Below are 18199 nucleotides of genomic sequence, written 5' to 3'. Positions count from 1 at the left end.
TAAAAAAAATCTATCTGTAGAAATCCACCTGGAAAGCAACATAGCACCATATTCACACTGCTAAAATCCCATGTTTCTGCCCCAGAAAGCATCATTTTTTCTACCACAGTAAGGGGGACTCCCCCCTACAAAATCAGGGCTGAATTCCCCAATCTCTACAGGGAATCTGTTCCAGCACTTTGCTAGACTTCATGTAATTGGAGCCCATTACTTCTTGTCCTATCCACCACAGCCAGCATTTTATTTCAGCACTAGTATGCCCTCCCTCCTTCCCCTCCAGGCTGAAAAACACCAGAGTCATGACTCATTCCTCATGGACGATGTTTCTTCCTAGGCATGTGGCCGTTTTTAGTGCTCTCATCTTGATCCTCTACAGTAAGCGTGCACTCCTTTTGAGTTGCAGTGGACACAGCTAGACTTCAGGTAGAGTCACAGCAGAGATGAGAAGTGAAGAAGAATAACCCACAAATCTCAACAGTTCTCCTGTAACCACAAAACACTTTCGCAGAGCCAACCTTGTAGCACTCCTTTCTGGTGTTGGGCTCTCTGGGGGTTGGTTTGCCTCATATTCATAGCCTAGCTAGAAACGTGCATTTCAGTGGCAATCACAAAGAGCTTCATCCTAAACCAAATGCAGATTACGCAAAACTAGCAATTCAAGGGATAAAATGGAGACTTGCAGTTCCTCCAGTGCTTATACCCACCTCTGGAGACTACAGCATGTTCCATAATTAAAATGCCTGTTTATTAAAATAATACTTATCTGTAACTCACTAATGCGTAGGTGTATGAGATAATAGCACGCAGCTTGGAGCACTGAAGCTTAGGGTAGAGGAGTGAAGTGGGATCCCAGACCAGGCCTTTACATAAAGGGACTGGCTAAGGCTCTGAGGCGCAATAATTTATGCTGAAGCCAGTTATTAAATGCAAGTGATTTACTCACCTGTCACTCTAACCACACAGTTTACATGCTCAAAAGCGAGGAAGTGAAGAGCTATGGACACTGTATATCCTGGCCATCTTTAGTTTGGAGGGAGGAATTGCACGTGGCTTAAAGCCACCTCAACTATTCTTGCTCTTTTTGCCAGCAACTCCGAGGCCTCCAGACCAGCCTATTTGTGCTGACCCTTGAGAGCTGTCCCAACAGCCAGGAAATAGAGTTTGTTTGTACTTTGGCTTTACTGAAATCAGGGACAGCTTGTTACAGCAAACACTGGAGAGGTGAGAACTAGGATAGATGGCATATTTTTGATTCATTATCTTCAGACTGTTTTGCATGGCTAGATGCAGAGCTGTGCAGTGTTGGTTCTGTAGCAAGTTATTCATTTTTGAGACTGGCCTGCAGACACAACTTTAGTTAAGGCCTGCCCTAAGTTTAGTGGTCTGCAGTACAGTGGTGGTGGTGGTCTGCGCAGAGCTGGCTGGTCACAGGGTACTGGCTTGCTTCCTGGTTTTTCAGCTGCCAAACTATATTAAAACAAGCTAAAAATACATTAAATATTTTCCTTTCCTAGTATTACCTTACCACGTAAGCAATTGCTGGGCTTGCCACTAGGATGTTATCTGATAACCAATGGGAGGGGTGGGGAGCTGTGCAAGCCTGAATAGGAGGTAAGAAAGCCCAGCCAATCGCCAGAGGAGGGAGGTTGCTTTGGTGATCGTGACCAGGAGGAGCTGTTATGTTTCTATTTAGACATGTGATGAAAATGTTTCGGAATCCCTGCTTTAAACCATCTTTGACCACATGCCTGACCACAAATGTTGTTCAACACACGCCTCCAAGTTCATACAAAACATCTTCTGCCCTATGCTGTGCTATTTAAGAAGTGTTGCGTGATCATGTAAAGAACATGCACAAGCAGTCTGACATAGCTGACAGATTGTGGTCCTTGTTCCTTTGGCGCTGTGCCTTGAGAAAAATGGCTTAGCAGGTTACCTGGGTTTTGAGCTGTTTCACAGGGAAGCTATGGGTGATGGATGGCCAGAACAGCGTTCTGCACTCACTCCCCTTCTGATTCTGCCCTAGCAACAGGCTGCCCCTATGCCTACTGCCCTCTGGTATTCTCACACTCTTTTTGGCTGATCTCTGTTAAATTGCAAACTGTGTCATTGCCCAGATGGACTCAAGGTTTGGATGGAAGTTTTGGGTTGAAGTCAAGCTCAATTTGGAAAGTCTAGAGAAAGTGGTCTGCTCCACAGAGCTACATTTATTTTTCTAATTGTTTAACTTCACAGGCATCACATTTGAAGATGGTTTTGGTTTGTTTCTTTTCTTGCACTTCTATCTGAATAAAAAAGGAATTAGGCTGTAATGACGTTCTCTGTGATCACTGCTTTTAACTAGGAATAGCTGCAAATGAAGTGAACGGGGAAGTCCTATCTAGACAAAAATATGGCCTCATAGTCTGAAGCTGCAGATGAAAGCTGTACTTAACATCTGACAGATGTAAGGGGCAGAAGCTATGGCGAGACACAGTGAACATACAGCAAAGACTTGGCTTACCCAGTAATTCCATTCAGCCTTATATTAATAGAAAATATCTCCAGCAGGGCCACGGGGTTTTGAGAGGGGGGCAGTGTGATTGCATGGGAAGGCATGCAAGGTGCATTTCTGGGCTTGCAATGCTTCCAAAGGACATGTGCTCCTTCCATTTGTGTCGTCACACAAATGGTAATCTTTAACTGCAACTAGTAAACCATAACATGCTGGAACATCTCCTCAGTCTCTCTGTGTTCTTTTCACGCTCAACTCATGTACTTGATGGGTTCTCCCAGTCTGTGGCTCCTCCCTTCTCTTCATTCTAGCTCTTATATACAGTAAAGGTACCAGGGGGGTTAAGTGGCTGTACTGCACCTCATAAGATAGGAGTTGGCTACCATTCGCAGTTGTCGTCTTCTCTGCTCTATGTCCCTTCATGGCAGTCAAGAACTCCATAAGGTGTGTGACCCACCCAGGATGCCAGAGTGTTTCTGCTGTCACACACTCTTTGCTCTCTGTACAGCTCTTTGTAAACTCTTTATATGCTCTTTGTAAGCTCACCTTGCTGTTTCTGCATGGTAGTGAAGTCTTCAAAGGTGAGAGTGCGCACAGGAGGCCTCCAGAAGGCATAGGTCTCCATGATAGCCTCCAGGCCCGTTCTGTGGGATGAAAATAAAGCAAGGAGAGAAGAATGTCAGTCAGCCAGCAAGTGTATCCACATCAGGGAGAGAGGGCTCTGACCTCACTTGACAAGCTGCCAGCGGCCACTGAAAGGTCACCTTGACATCTGTGAATTCCTCAAGCAAGCCTTCCCGCACAGGTGCTGGCCACTAGAATAAAATGGAATTTCTCCAGTCCAGGATTTTAATAGCTCCTAACACTACTGCAGTGCCAATGCTTCCCCCCACCCTTTTTCTTTTTCAACAAGGATCCTAAACTTTTCATCTGTTTTGCAGGGAACACTTGACAGTCATCTACTCAAGGCATGCTTTATCATAGAGCTGTCTTCCACACTTTATGGATGCAAGCTGTCATACAAACAAGGGAGATCTGAGATTCAGCTTAGAAATTTGGAAGGAGAGTTTTTGTGAATTGTCTTTCCCTGTCACCTTCCAATTTCAGATACTGTTCTAAAGTGAAATTGGAGGGCCGTCCAAAAGTGATTCTCACTGGTTTCGGATTTCGACTGAAAATACAGTAAGAGGCTTTTTCTAAAAAGGTCAGGGGCATCTCTGCTTTGGGTCTCTAACTCACTACAAAGACAGTACCAAAGAGAAAAAGCAAAAATCAAGTGAGAGCAACTTTTCCTCTTAAAAGGCTTGGGTCTCAGCTTTATTTTTATTTTCACCACAGCCTGTTAGCTTTGCCTAAATTCTCTAGCTTCACAAGTTCAGTGAAGATGTAGGTTCATTATCAGGAAAAGCTAATGTTCTGTATGGGACAATCACCTTGAGTTTTTCTGCAGAAAAGATTCTCCTCTGTAGAAGCTGAATCTTGCTCTGTTCCCCATTCCAATGCAGCTGCCTTGCCTTTCCCTGCCTCTTTACTAGCAGCAGGCTATATCCCTTGCACTGACTGAACACAACGAGAGATGCTTCATTAAATGTGAGAACATATCCCCTTTCAATGCAAATGGCTCTAACATCCCCAGAGCCTCTCATCAGATGTTGTGCTGATACTGGAGCTGCCTTTTGCTTCTGAAAATGTCTTCCTGCACGTGCCTCCACTCACTCAGTTAACTTTCCAAAGTCTCCCCGGAAGCTCAGATGCTTTAAATACATTGGAGCTGGCAAACTAAACTCTGTATTTTAAGAGGAGGTTTAGAAGAGAGGTTGTTGCATGGTGTTTATTAGCTGCTAAGCTGTTAGAAGTAGAAACAGAAGACATCTCTGCATAGCAGTCTCACACTAGCCCTGAGTACATTACAACAAAACTATTTGGTTAATACGGTGGCCTTTGCCAGCTCATGGAGCTCAGAGGCAGCAAGGCCGCGCAGAACGTGAACCCATCTGCTAAGCCGGGGTCTGTGTGCAGGGGCAGCTTGTGGATTGCCAGTACCAGCCCCAGGACTTCCTCTACTCCCAGACTGAGAAAGTTGCACGTGTGCTGCTCCACCTGCTTCTCAACATACAGAGCTGGGAAGAGAACAGCACCTTTTCCCAGCCTCAGGGAACAATCCCCACTCTAAATGCTGAGGGATGACTTCCTGGTGCAATATATCCAGAGAGCATAAAATTGCCCTGAGCAAGTCAATACAACAAGACCTGCTATTGGAAGAACCTGTCTTGACAATTAAAACCAAGTAATATACCAAGAAATGCAAACTGACAGTTCCAGCGATATTAATCTAGTTGTTTTGCATCTGCCACAAGGAAGGAAAACACCAGCTCACTACAACCAGCATTTGCACGGAGTCTGGCTGAGCTACTGTCCCCCTGAGATCCCTGTGCATATAACCCCACTCTGCGCATACATCTGACTTCCAGCTCTGCTCTCATTACCCCACCCCAGGAAAATCCAACACATGACAGTCTATGGCTCAGGGAAGCATTAAAACAGGTCAAAGCTATTACCCTTTCCTCTGCCAGGAGCCTGCCTCTTGCACAGGTCAGCTTGAGTCACAGTTCAGTTTCTAGCTCTGACCTCACAACTTTCCCCTATATCAATACAGTTCTGGCAAGTGCTATGTAATTTGTATTTCTAAAAGAAAAGTGGAAAAAAATAGGGGAAAATAAAACCCAAAAAACAGCCCAGAGTAAATGGCAGTGCTGAGCATACCACAGCAGCCTGTAAAGTGAAGCGAGTATCTTTATATTCCTGCCTTCTATGCCAGAGAAGGAAGGGATGACACCAAGGACCCACCTCCACTGCTGCGTGCTGCTTATGTGCATCCAGGGGAGCAGGTTGAGAACACTCATTGCGGTGGAGGTGGCTCCTACCCTTCCTCCACATTGCAACTACTGGCAGCAAAATCTTGGCTTTACTGGATTCATAGACTGACATGTAATGCTCTGGGCAGCACTGCAGCCACAGGTATCCAAAGACCAGCTGTCAAACTGCAGCTATGACTTAAAGCCACCTCTTTGCTCTCCCTGTCCCAGTGGAGAATCCTTTTCTCCCCAAGAGGTGCGCATAGAACTACACATCTTGAGCATGCATGCAAAAACACCATCTAAGTGTACAAATGACAGCGCTCAAAGTTATGTCCAGCTGCCCTACACACAGATTTAGGCTCTAGATTATCCTTTTTTCCTGGGAATTTTTTGCTTTGTACAGAACAAGTATTGTATGTGTGTTTGAAATAGCATCTAAACAGAACACATTCATACAGAATTTTCAGGTTCTTCCATGCATAAGACAAGGTGTTAGAGACAGCAGCCTCATGTACTAACCTGCTCACCAGTGACCACCCTGCCCATGGAGTCTTGCAGAAAAAGAATATGCAACTAGGCAAAAACAGCTTGGGTCAGAATGCACACCAACATTGAATGACTGATTTTGCAACTCTATCCCGCATCCCCAAAGATATTTTCTTCTTCTGTCTATGATCTATTATTATTTTCATTTGAAAATGGAAAAAAAATTCAAGAAACTCCATCACTGGAAACGCTAATAACCCTTTCTCCCAGAACAGGTTATCAAATGAGTTTGATGCTAAGGTATTCAGTGCCACATCACAGATCTCCATCACAGGACATAAAGGTAGCACTCTCTTAATCAGTAGAAACCCTGGACTGCTAGTCCACATGTGTACCAGACTCTAAGGGGAAACATATCCCCATTTGCCAATGAAGAGACATCTTGAAGCAGCAGTAAATGCTGATTAAAAAAAAAAATTCTTTTCAACATTTCTGAAATCTCAGCAGCTTCTTCAGGGCTTAGGTAAGGGCTGCTGGTAGCAAGTATGTGAGACAGTATCCACTTTCTCTTCCACAGAACCGCACTAAAAAACTGACTTCAAGCTCTCTATCCAGCCATAAACCCTCCCCTCTCACACCATCTTTATGAAGGAAGTAAAAAAGCATCAGAAGATGACTGACTGCCAGCTTTATTTTAATAAGGTCAGTACTTTAAAAGGTGTCCAAAATTGGCTCTCTTTTTCATTCTTTTTTTTTATTTTTAGTGCTATAAAGTTTCAATAATAGGCAATAAATGAAACAGTTCCATTGTCTGAAAAACAAAAAAAGATGTACGAGCTATCTCCATAATCCATCCCATATGGCTGACCTAGCCATTCCTGCTGCATGCAGGATTCGGGTCATCCTTTCATTGTTCACTGAGGAAGCCAAACTGTTGGCTCCAAGCACCCTCCTGGCTCTCTTACCCGAGACAAAAGGTCTAAGAGCATTTCCAACACAAACAACTTTTATTCACCTCAGCTGCCCACATCTGAAAGGAGATTGCTGTTGCCTGCCTCCAGTTTAGCTTTTTTCTTTCATCCTGCTGTGTTTCCACACTCTTGTCCCTTCCGGCCTCCTCCTGGATAAGGAGCTCCCCTAAGCATCCCACTGTCAAATGAACTTTACTCATACTCCAAAAATAGCCTCCACAGCACTGTATGCACACTCACTACCCAAACATTTTGCTAGCCGGTCTCTGTATGTCAAAGAACTTTTTAAATGAAAGTCAAAACTGTAGTTCTCTATCTCCTGAAGTTCTGGAAAGCAACCAACTCATACCTGACTTGTATGTGTATTGCCCATTACAGAAGCACTACTTTTATCTAGGTATCCCTTCACCACCTTTGTGAGACAGGACAAGTTCTCCTGTTTCACTTTTACAGATGGAGAACTGAAGCAGAGAGGGACTAAATGACTTCCTAAAATCACATACGGTGTATGTCCAATAAAAGAGGGTATTAAGTTCAGGCCTTCTAACTCCCTTATCTGTCAAGACTGATGGCTAGATTGCTGAACTGTATCACTTAACATAGATTATAACTGCTCAAAGACTGCAAAAGAGCATTCAGTTGTGGGGCTATTTGTATTGTTCCCTCCGAAACATTTTGTTCCTCTTTCTCTCAGCACAAGCACGGAAGCACTGAGCTGTGTAGGGACATAACCATGCAAACAGCTGAAGGAGGCCCATGAAGGGATCCATGAGAAGATTTCTTCCTCAGATAGATACAGGCAGTTACATTCTTCCGAGGTGTCCCCAAAGCAGCAGTTTATTTAGCATTCTCTAGTACTAATGAAGCCAGACCACATTCATAAGAAATGTGTGGGGAGGTCGTGAACTGGTGGAGGACAGAGGTTTCAAATGGAGACTGGCTTTGAAAACAGCAGTCAGCCCCATAACTTTTGCAGCAGGCAGCAACAACAAAGCAATAACAGAATAAGAAATGCGCGAAGGAAAAACATCCATCGCTGTTTCATTGAAAAGCCTCAACCCAAGGAAGAAAGGAAATGTCTTAGCGGGAGAGCTGAGGGAACAAGTGGCTGAACAGTTCCTCTTCTCCCATCATGCTCTGTTTTTTCCATTGTCTTACCCCCCCCACCCCCGCATCACTTGTTGGAAAACTGTAACCAGGGCTCTGATTCAGCATCCCAGTGTCACTATGCTACTGTTTCCTGGAGCAGTCTCAGACATCATTCTGTGGCCCTTACTGCTGTGCTGTTTGGTTTTTTTTTTAAGATCTTACAAAGAAAACTTCTGAAGAGATACTACACTTCCCTGCATCACAAACAGCTCCTATCTCAAATTATCCTGTTTCTTTTTCAAAAGAGGCCTACGTTTCCAGTGAAATGTTCTCCTTCAGCTACAGTCTGATGCAGTGCAGCTAACAAGAGTTGTTGTGAGGATGGGGGAAGCTACAGAATATCATGGTCATTATTCCAGGTGGCCAGTGATCCCTTCCTGAATTGGGAATTCATTGGGAAAGAAGACCCAGACAGCACAGTTAAAAAAAGTCCCCTTTAGAGAATCTTTTCCACACAAAGCTTGGATCTTAATGCCTTTCTCCCTCCCATGTGTGCCTGTGCACATCTGTCTATGTGTCTTTGTCAAAGGGAGCAGCTAAGCATTACAGGGGGTGTCCCCAGCTAGTTGTGCAGCCTTAGCCAGACCACTGCTTGTGAGGCAGACGCGTGACTGCTATATATGCTTGCAAATACCTTTGCCTGTTTTTTCTTCCTAAAGCCTCAGGCTGCTCTCTTTGATGTGTAATACCTTAAAGATTTTAATTCCTCTTTACATCAGCAGAGAGCCTTACTGAGCCCTCCCCACAGCTGCAGCCATGTAGCAATTTCCTGCCCTTTCTTAAATCAATGAGCTACAAAGATCAGTAATTCCCAATTCTCAGGAAACTATCCAAATTCACTGGACTAGGGTCTTATTAATGCCTTCCATGCCAATCTAGCCCACCATGTACCTGGAACTGTATCAATCTCTCTTCTAAGCCCAGCCTCCACTGCAGCTGCATCACTGAGTACAGAGAAGACCTTGTACACAGGAAACATACAACTTCCCCCATTAAGGAAAGCAGAGCAGGGTAAAAATCACATATGCCTCAAGTTCCAGAAGTAATGCTTAAGGCTGGGATTAAATAAGGATGGTAAACGTCTTTTAGCTACACCAAGATGAGAACAGAGGAGCTGACCTGGTAAATCACCTAGGTTAGCAAGATCCTTTTTGATACAAGTGATGGCATAGCATTTACCCAGTTGATGGGAAACACTGAAGATTTGCCCGTTCACTTCCTCTATCAAACCATGAATGAGGTAGTGGTCCTGGTAAAAACACATGAGAGGACTAAGTAATTAAAGACTGAATTATAATACCCACAGGGACAGCAAACGAAGGTTGTGCACACAGCTTGCATTCTGCTCCGAACCCTTGGAGCCTTGCTTTACAACCCTAGTGTTCTTATAATGTATTCATCTGTGTCCAATTCTACATTTAATTTAATGTTTAAAACTTTTTGTCATGTTGATTTAAAAAGGTACCCACATCATTTGCAAAACTGAAATCCTTAGATCTGTTGCACACTCTGCTGGCATCATAAATGGCAGGAAAAGTTGAAACTTTTTGTGAGGATTTTCTTTTTTCTTTTTGATAACACTGTAATGTCTTCTAATAATGCAAACTTTTTTTTGATTAAAAGTTCTTGTTTCGCTAGTATGTTATTAAAATAGAAATATTTTAAATAATAAATAATGTGTTCCACTTCAAATTTTCATTAAAATCCTGACAAAATTAAGCCACACAAAGTGAATCAATTTGACATTGCTGGAGAAAAACTGAAAAGGTTGTAAACTAGAAAATTTTTGCACTTTTACCCTGGAAACCCAAGAAAAACTCAAGTTTTCTTCTAATGTAGAAAACCATTTAGCATCAAGTTTTTGTATTTCCTATGGAAATTTAAAGAAAAATCTGCCTTCCAGCCGCCTCTACATATTATAAGCAGAGAAGTCTAGTTTTCCTTTCTTACAACTTTCATCGTTTTGCAGATTGTTAGCCTGTGACCTATTTGTCTGCTGTCCAATCTGCAGTTTCCCATTTTCCATCCATCTTTATAAAAATATTTTCTGTTTTTTCATTTCACTAACACATATCTTTTTGGGGGAAAATGGAGGAAAGGGAGTCAAAACTACAGTATCTTTACAACAAGTTAATTTATTTTACCTGATCCCTTGTATATCTTAACCCCATGCCAAAAATATGTAAACAGTTTATTAACAATTTAGCAGAGATGCTGCAGGATATTTTAATTATATTTTTAAATAGCAAGCAGAAAACCTTAGAGGAACCAGAAAATAATGGAAATGAGCATAAAGAAATTCATTATGTGGCTAGCAAATACCAACCACAAAGCATATATGCAGAAGAAAATACCCTTGAAAGCAGTGATAATGAAAAAGATACTGAGGTAGAAGTGAACAGGAAATTAAAACTACAACAGTAAAAATACAGTTGCTGCTTGGAAATAATGTCATAAAGCAGGAAAGTGATAAGCTATCTTTACAGATATCTTGTCTAAGAATACCTAAACCCTCCTTTCAATGGCAGGACCAATGATACAGGCAGATGGAAGAGCAACACTGCAGGAGATTTCTGAAAAGCAATTAAGTCAGCCTAGCTGGTTAACCAGAAAAGTATTTTCTAATGAAGCCATCATTACACCATGAATCTTTTAGGCAAACATCCCTCTAAGAACTGGTCTACCACTACCTTTTCCTGTAAGGCTGAATTAATATTGCAAAGTGCCTTCCTGGGCCTCAGATAAATGCACAGTGGGTTCAGCAGGGAAAAGAGAGAGGAGATGTTAAGGAAACACAAACAAGCTCCTGTTACCTGTTTCTCCCAGAGTCTCTGAAACCTTTAGCGAAAGGGTTTCTGTCAATTTTTAACCTGGTGATCTACAAAGGAAGAAAAAGAGAATTAGTTGATTTGTTCAAAAAATTTTTTCCAGAGTGAAATTACTGTTGATTACCTCTCTTTCCCAAACCATCTATACAATCACCTTCATACATATTTCCACAAACTTACATAAAAGTCACCTTTCCATTATCCAAGAGCACATTACCAGCTTGGTGGTTAGACAGCGCCGTAGGCAGAGATATGGCACCTCAGGCCTGGCTGTATTGGGGAAATCTGGATTTATTGTTCAGGTCTTATTTTGGCTCCGAGTCTCCACACGTCACAGTGCTGGAGCTAACAAGCTGTTCCAGGATCAGCAGCGTGGTGGATCCGGGTGCAAAAACAGGAGCTGACCCCTCAAAAGTAGCATGGGTCTGCAAGTAGTAGTACTGTTACAGTTTTGCCATTATCTAGGCTATCCCATGCCCAATACCATAAATACCTGGCAGCTGAATGTACTCCCTGATCTTCAAACAATGCTAAGGAGAAAAGGTAGAAGCAAAGCACAGGCTACAGCTTCTGAAACCCAGCAGCTGGCCACCCAGTCACCTACACATAGTGCCAATGTTCTGCTCAGGATCTGGGTGGCCCTTAAAGGGTTTTCTGGTCTGAAAATTTTTTTTTCTCTCTCCTCTAAACAAAGATAACAGTCAGACTGAATTTGGGGGGGGAATCTCCCTTCCTACTTTATTTTTAAGTGTGAATTCCGTATTGGGAATATTCATGCAGGGTAAAATGACCCTGCAGACTGTGTAATTCTACTCCCGCTCGGCTGTTCCCCAACCTGGTGCAGCAAGAGTAGTGACAGGAGAACTTCCCTCTGTCAGCCTCACCTTGTCCCAGAGACTCCATCTCTGGGGTGAAAAAGGAGCAAGACCTCAAGATCGTACTGAATTCAAGGTATTTTTGCTAAAACTGTTCAAAGTGGAGTTGCTTAATACAAACTGATCTAAAGAGGATTTGCAGGTGTTTTGCTTCTGTCAGAATCAGCCCTTACTCTGGATATTAACCTCAGATCTGGAATGCAGCTCCCATTTTTGCAGAAGCTTAATTTGTGAACTTAATTTCCACTAGTCTGACTTTGCAGCTGTCCTGGTACTCTTGTATACTGAGACAGATACATTCTGTGCAGCGTGGGATTACAACAGAGGGAATCCCTGTGGTGGATTTGCTAGAATTTTAGAATTGTTTCCAGAGACACTTCTCCCAGTAAGGCAAAGTTTTATGGCCACTGGAGGGCATGCATGCAGATTCAGAGGACTTTAGATTTATTTTTTAGTGAAAAGGGTTCTCCAACCCAAGAGAGTTTCCCGTACTGATATTACAAAACTGACAAAAAAAACTATTTGGGAGAAATCCCTAAATGTCTGGAACTCAGAGAGGCAGGAAGAAATTTCAGTGCTGCTTTACAGTTGTAGGTTATTTTCAGTGCCTTACAGAGATCCCTCACTCAGCATCCAACCCCTTACCTGTTAATTTTGTTTTACAGGTCTATCCATCAAGGAAGAAGATAACAGGCTTCTTTCCTGTCATTTCCTCTCCTTCTTCTATCCTCTTTCCAGGTTTGGTCTTCAGCTAAAAGTCTAGTGATTACATGCATGTGGGGGAGTGGAGGAAGGTGCAGGAAACTCCCAGTGGTAGCAAATGGTAGCAAATCCACTGTTGTATTGCAAGATTTTTGCTGGAATAGTTCATTCCAGTTTGGACACTGATTTAAGCCAATTCAAGGGGACGAGAGTGCAAGAGAGTTAGGAGTTGGTATCCAGAAGAGGTCAGGGAGCGCTGAAACCATGTGTGCTTTCTCTCACTCTTCATTTGTCCTTATCCAGTGTGTACTTGTAAGGGCTCTCTAGCAGATTCCTCTTCTCCAATACGTCCCTTCCCAGTTTTAGCAGTGGGGACATGGGAAAATGTCCCTGCTCCATACTTTGCCTCACCACTCATACATAAGGAAGGAAATGAGGGAGAACTGAGCCAGTCCACTGGCCACCATGCTTGTCCACATCCTTGTCCACTCTCACTATGCTCTTGCTGTGACTCAGCTTCACCCTAGCTATTGCAAAGCTACCGCAGTAGAAACAGGACAGGTATCAGCAAGCAGAGGGATGATTGCCTGCATCTCTGTGCTTGCATATGTAGAGAGAGGTGCTCCAGTTTCATCCCTCACCTTTCCCTGCCCTGCTTCTCCTGTCCATACCTACAGGTGGAGAGACTTCACTCACTGATGTCCCTCCACTGTGTTGAGTCTAAAGCAGCCATCAGATCTTCTCCCTCTGCACTTTCTGGACACTTTCTGCAGAGTTACATTTGGGCTCTGAGGGAATCCAGCTGGCTATGAGCTGGCCCTTTTGAACTGAATTTGTTCACAGACTGTTCACTGGGGTCCTAGTTTAAGCTATCCCAGCAAAAAGACTTGGTGGCTTTTCTCATGGTGTTGCTAATTCCAGATCTTTTTTACTTCTGAACAACTTCTCAGCAGGTTTAACATCACCACCACCCTCATTCTGGGAAAGGCTCCAATCAGATCTTTTCTAAGTTCCTCTCCACCACTCAGGGCTTTCTCCATCCCTTCCAGGTCCTCGGTCCCAACTATTGTGACCCTACAGCCTGAACCCTCTGCTCCTCTTTGGTTATGAACCTGTTCAAAGACCAGCTGCAGCATGCAGACCTCGAGCAGCAGAAGGTCATCATAACAGAAAGATGTTCTCAGAAAGACAGCTCCTCTGGGACACTTACCAGACCTGGGATGATAGGGATAAATCAGGTTTTCAAAACAGCCCCCTTTGAACTCTTTTCCCCATTAAACACAATCTTTCAGAAAAAAATCTCATGTTTGTGCCCCATGTAAGGCTGTTGTTATGATTACTGCTAGTTTAATGCTATCAGGGCAAATGACAACTGCTAACAGAGCATGGGAGTCAGTCAGACCTGGTCCCCAGAGAACTCACAGCATCTTGGTGTGAATAGATAAAATATGGCATGGACCCTTTCATAGACCCAGGTCGTAGATTCTAATGGCAGAAAGACCCAGCACAATAATCTATCCAGACTGATGGTTTATCCTATAATATTGGGAGCCACAGAAACACAGTCAGGAACAACTTGCCTGCTCAGGATTTGAACACTGAACTTCCAAAAGTAGGTTTAAAAGACAACCCGCAGCCTCAGGTCTACTTAAACAGGAAAAGGGCTGAGCCTTTTTCCCTGCTGTCCCTCTCCCCATGACACTATTCCCAACATCCATGAGTACAGCTGTCTAGATGCTTATCATTTAAGTAGTCCAGAGGCTTTCCATCTATGCTTGGTGAACCTGCCAGAGTCCTCTAAAAAGTTCATGAAAGTTGACTAAGAAAAGTGAGCCTATTGCTAGTAACTTGCATTAAGTGTACAGGGGCCCACAGTTTCAAAGGAAATTATTTAAAGGGGTGCATATCAAAGAGGTCAATAGTCCCAGCTCTAACCTATCTAGGTAACATAAAGAGATGCATGCACACACCACCTTGTAAGTGGGAATCTTCAAAAAAGGAGCAAGAGGAGAGATTTGAGGAGAGATTCTAGGATAACCATAATAATAATAATTCATATAAGGGGAAGGGGTAGATAGGGAAGAAAGATGGGAAATTATGTGAATTTTGAACTTTTCCCGGTCCTCTATTTTGTCTCCCTTTGATTTCTCAATAATTCTTAGATGACGAGAAACCACAGCAAGATTGTATGGTCTTTACAAATAGAAAAAGGCTCCTTCTTATTTTATATACAGATTCACATATTTTGTTGTTGTGAAATAAAAATACTATAACAATTCACTGGCAAAACGTGACAATCTGTCCTGAGCTGTCTTGACATGGTACTGTCACTCAGTCCAATAACACTGAGTACAGTGATATTCCAGTTAGTTTATGAGGTAACTCTCTGCAAGCTTAGCTGCCGTCATGGAGAAATGTGTTGGCCTCACCATCTGAAGTTCAAGAATCCTCAAAAATTTATGGCAGAAAATGATATAATGTATTTTTCTGTGACAACAATTGACAACAATCTATCAGGTTTCATCTTTCAAGCTGATTTATGCTATCATTCTTGCTTGCAACAGTTCCTTATGCTCTAAAATTTGACACCACTTTTCTAACATAGAAAAAAGTTTCACCAGCTAGGATTCTGTTTCACATGGCTGGGATAAAATTACCATACATAGTGCTTCTGATGCCAACACAAAACTCCCCAGTAAGGAGGAGAAAGGGAGGGAAGGGAAATGGGACACGCACAGTATGTTTCACCTGAGAATAACCAAGAGCGTGTGTATGCACACAAGAGAAAAGGAGCACACTGAGCCAAAAGTGTGACAGAGGTGGTGTGAAGGTTACCAGGAATCCCTGAAGCAGAGGCAGCTGAAAGGGGAGTGGTACTCAAGGAAACTTCAGAGAGAATGGGTGTATATAAGGAGTTTTTGATGCGTGCAACAAACATGGCCTGCAGAAGCAATGAAGCAGGCAATCTCCTCCTCTGAAGACCAGAAAACTGTCTTTCACAGGCCGCTAAAGGAGAAGCAAATGCATGTAATTCATGTTTCAATCTTTTCCAAAACTTCATTTTTTGCAAGTGTCTGAAATGCTTCCATTCTTACATTTTCCTTTTTTCCCTAGCAATTAATTTCCTGTAACAGATTCTTTGGTTGGATAGACAGGGAATTCTATAATCAAACACTGTGGCAACATCTCCTCCCTTATGGTATCTGGAATCAATAGTAACACTGGAAACTGCAGGATCTGAATCAAATGTGATATATGCATGAGAATTGTAGTTAATGTACAAGACGTGGATTACTTTTTATGCTCAAGGGCTTCTTTTGTCAGCAAACTGATTACACTTCTGTTTTCTAAGAGAATAATATTCACTGCTAAAAAGAAAAAGTGTTTTCTCTGTTAGATAACAAATCTGGATTAGTTATACTGATGTAAAATTTCAATGGAGACAGGACACTGAAGTTTCTACCACAAGGCAGCTAAGCAAAGCAAACACAACACATCTGCTTGTGGTTGATTTCATCTAGCTACTTTACAGGCACCTTATCTCCAAGGTGATTTTTATGGCTAGATACTTCATGTCTATACACTTCCCCATAGTAAGTATTTTCTTTTTGTGAAGAAAAACACTGTGCCTGTAAAGTACACATACTCCTTGAACTATGTTTCTGAGAGAATTTAATGTCTCACAAACACAAAGAACACAGATTTTTTTTCTTTTAAATAAATACCAGACATAAAAGAAGCTTGAAGGCACCCAGCATGCAGTTTTACCTGTTGATTTTGGTAGGCTGTCACTGTGGTGAAGACAGTCTCTGGGAAGTTGAACGTTTTCACCCCATCACCTGAAGGAACTGGTTTTGTTGGAGAAAGGTCACTGCTGAAATCCTTGCGGATGACATGAACGCGGGGCTGGTACTTATGCATTGAGTGTAATATTATCTGAAGAGAAAAAAAAGGAGAAGGAAGAAGTTTTTTCTCCCCCCCCAATTTCTGTGCTACACCCAAAGGTACTACAAGGAAGCAGGGATGAAGTAAAAGCTTATGGAAGTAAAATTACTTTTATCTTACAAGTCTGTGTGAGACCAAGCTCTTTCTACATGCATGTGCCATGTTAAAGTGGAATTTCCCCTTGAGGGAGAAAAGGGCTTTATTGCTTTATAGGGCTCAGGCAACATCCTGAGGAAAAGCACTGAAGCAGGAAAGGAAGCTCTAATACTCTCTGGAGAGAGGCTACTGGCACATGTGCCTAGCAGGACAGGGAAGCATCAGAGCAAAAGCAACATCCTCTAGGTCTGACAGGAGCATGTCTGGAGCAGCAGGCACTAGGATTAGCTTCTAACTTACATGGCCTTGATCATCAAGCTCGTTGTTGGTCAGTTTGAGCTTGTCAAAACTGACCACCTGTCTCATCCAGGTGTCTCCAGAAGCCAGCGAATCAGGGTGGATGTAAACCCTTGGGGGCACTGGGGAGTCAGCGTTGCCAGCCACCATCCACTTGGAACTGTGATACACATACCTGAAAGGGAAAGGGGGAAAGGCTAAGGAAAAGTTATCACTCACCCACCAGAGGAACTTCTCCAGGGCTTCCCCTCCCCAGCTATCCTGCCACACACACCCCAAGCTCCCATTTGCAGTCAAGGGGGAATGTGCTTTATTGCAACCTCCTACCTTCTAAATAAGAGCCAGATTACCTCTGAGCCACTTGCTCAGGCTTGGTTCCTTATTAAAACCACCTTTGCAGTTATTTTCCCTGTAAAACTCTGCCACATGTGCCTTCTCAACTCCTTAACTCTCTCTAAGCTGGAGGAAGAGGCTAGGAAATGCTGGTAAACAAAGCCCTCTCTGAAAACATTACCAAGTACTTTGTAATTTCTAGAAAACTTCAATGGCTGCCATGCCAGACAAAACACATGTGCATTCACTCAGAAATGGCAAAATCCAGCATCTACTACCAATGTCTACTACCAGAATCATCGATAAAACAGAATTTCTGGTTTGAAAAGTTGTAAAACAGGAAAATTCATTTAATAGTGCAGATGTTAGGATTAGAGGGAAAAAATGTAAATGACCTTTTGCATTCCCAAACTGGCCATCCTATATATGCCATAAACTTCCCTACCACAGCTTTGCCTAGACACTTTCTTTCTTCCTTTCTTGCAGCTCCTTCAGCCTCAGGCATCTCATGAACAGCCCTGCTGAGACCTGTGAGTCCTACTCTGCACTACCCTTCCAGTCTCTACTCAGCTCTGTTAAAGAATTTCAGTCCTTACCTACAACTGGTGATTCATTTCCTGTATTTTCAAATAAACTAAAAAAATCCATTCTTTTCAGTGCTTATTTGTTCTGTGTGGCTGCATAAGCTAACAAGGACAAAAGCAAAGTATCAGACAACATACTAATTTTCAACTTTAATGCTGTCAGAACCATACTCAAAGCAAGGGGAAAACAAGTAGCTGAGTATCAGGTACTACATTGCTGCTTCCCAGGAAAAGGGTGTTCCTGAGAAGAAGCCTGCATGATCTGAGAGCAAAATCTAATATTTAGCATTGGAAGCAGATGATCAGTTCTTGAATCCTTGGAATGTGGTACAGTCAAGGCTATTTGGGGAAAATACTTGCTCTGAGGAGTCTTCTAATGAGTATAGACAAGTCGCCTCTGGCTGGATAGTATTTTAGGGTCCAGAGGACCATTAGTTTTCCAGAGTATTTTTAGGATCTGGAGCCCACTAATACCAGAGAAATCTTTTCTTCCTGTCTTTCAGTTCAGTGGTGGAGATTCACCAAGACAGTATTTAAACCTCTGATTTGTGACTCATAGTTCTTATGGTCAAATCAATTAA

At 42.7% G+C, this 18199-nt stretch overlaps 1 protein-coding gene across 3 annotated transcripts in view; it reads right to left on the bottom strand.

Moving 5' to 3' along the window:
- The window catches only part of TBX15 (T-box transcription factor 15), a 103984-nt gene that overhangs the window by 14893 nt on the left and 70892 nt on the right, over positions 1–18199 (bottom strand). For all 3 annotated transcript variants that reach the window (XM_026104862.2, XM_064519472.1, XM_064519476.1), the window contains exons 4-7: positions 16705–16876; positions 16132–16299; positions 10772–10836; positions 3041–3138 (exon numbers count right to left, since the gene is read on the bottom strand). In XM_026104862.2, the coding sequence (XP_025960647.2) occupies positions 3041–3138; positions 10772–10836; positions 16132–16299; positions 16705–16876 (503 nt within the window). The remainder of the gene's footprint in view (positions 1–3040; positions 3139–10771; positions 10837–16131; positions 16300–16704; positions 16877–18199) is intronic.

The sequence above is a fragment of the Dromaius novaehollandiae genome, chromosome 1, assembly GCF_036370855.1.
Source record: "Dromaius novaehollandiae isolate bDroNov1 chromosome 1, bDroNov1.hap1, whole genome shotgun sequence".
NCBI lineage: Eukaryota > Metazoa > Chordata > Aves > Casuariiformes > Dromaiidae > Dromaius > Dromaius novaehollandiae.
Note: the sequence above shows the minus strand (reverse complement) of the source record. Positions and strands in the feature narration are given on the sequence as shown.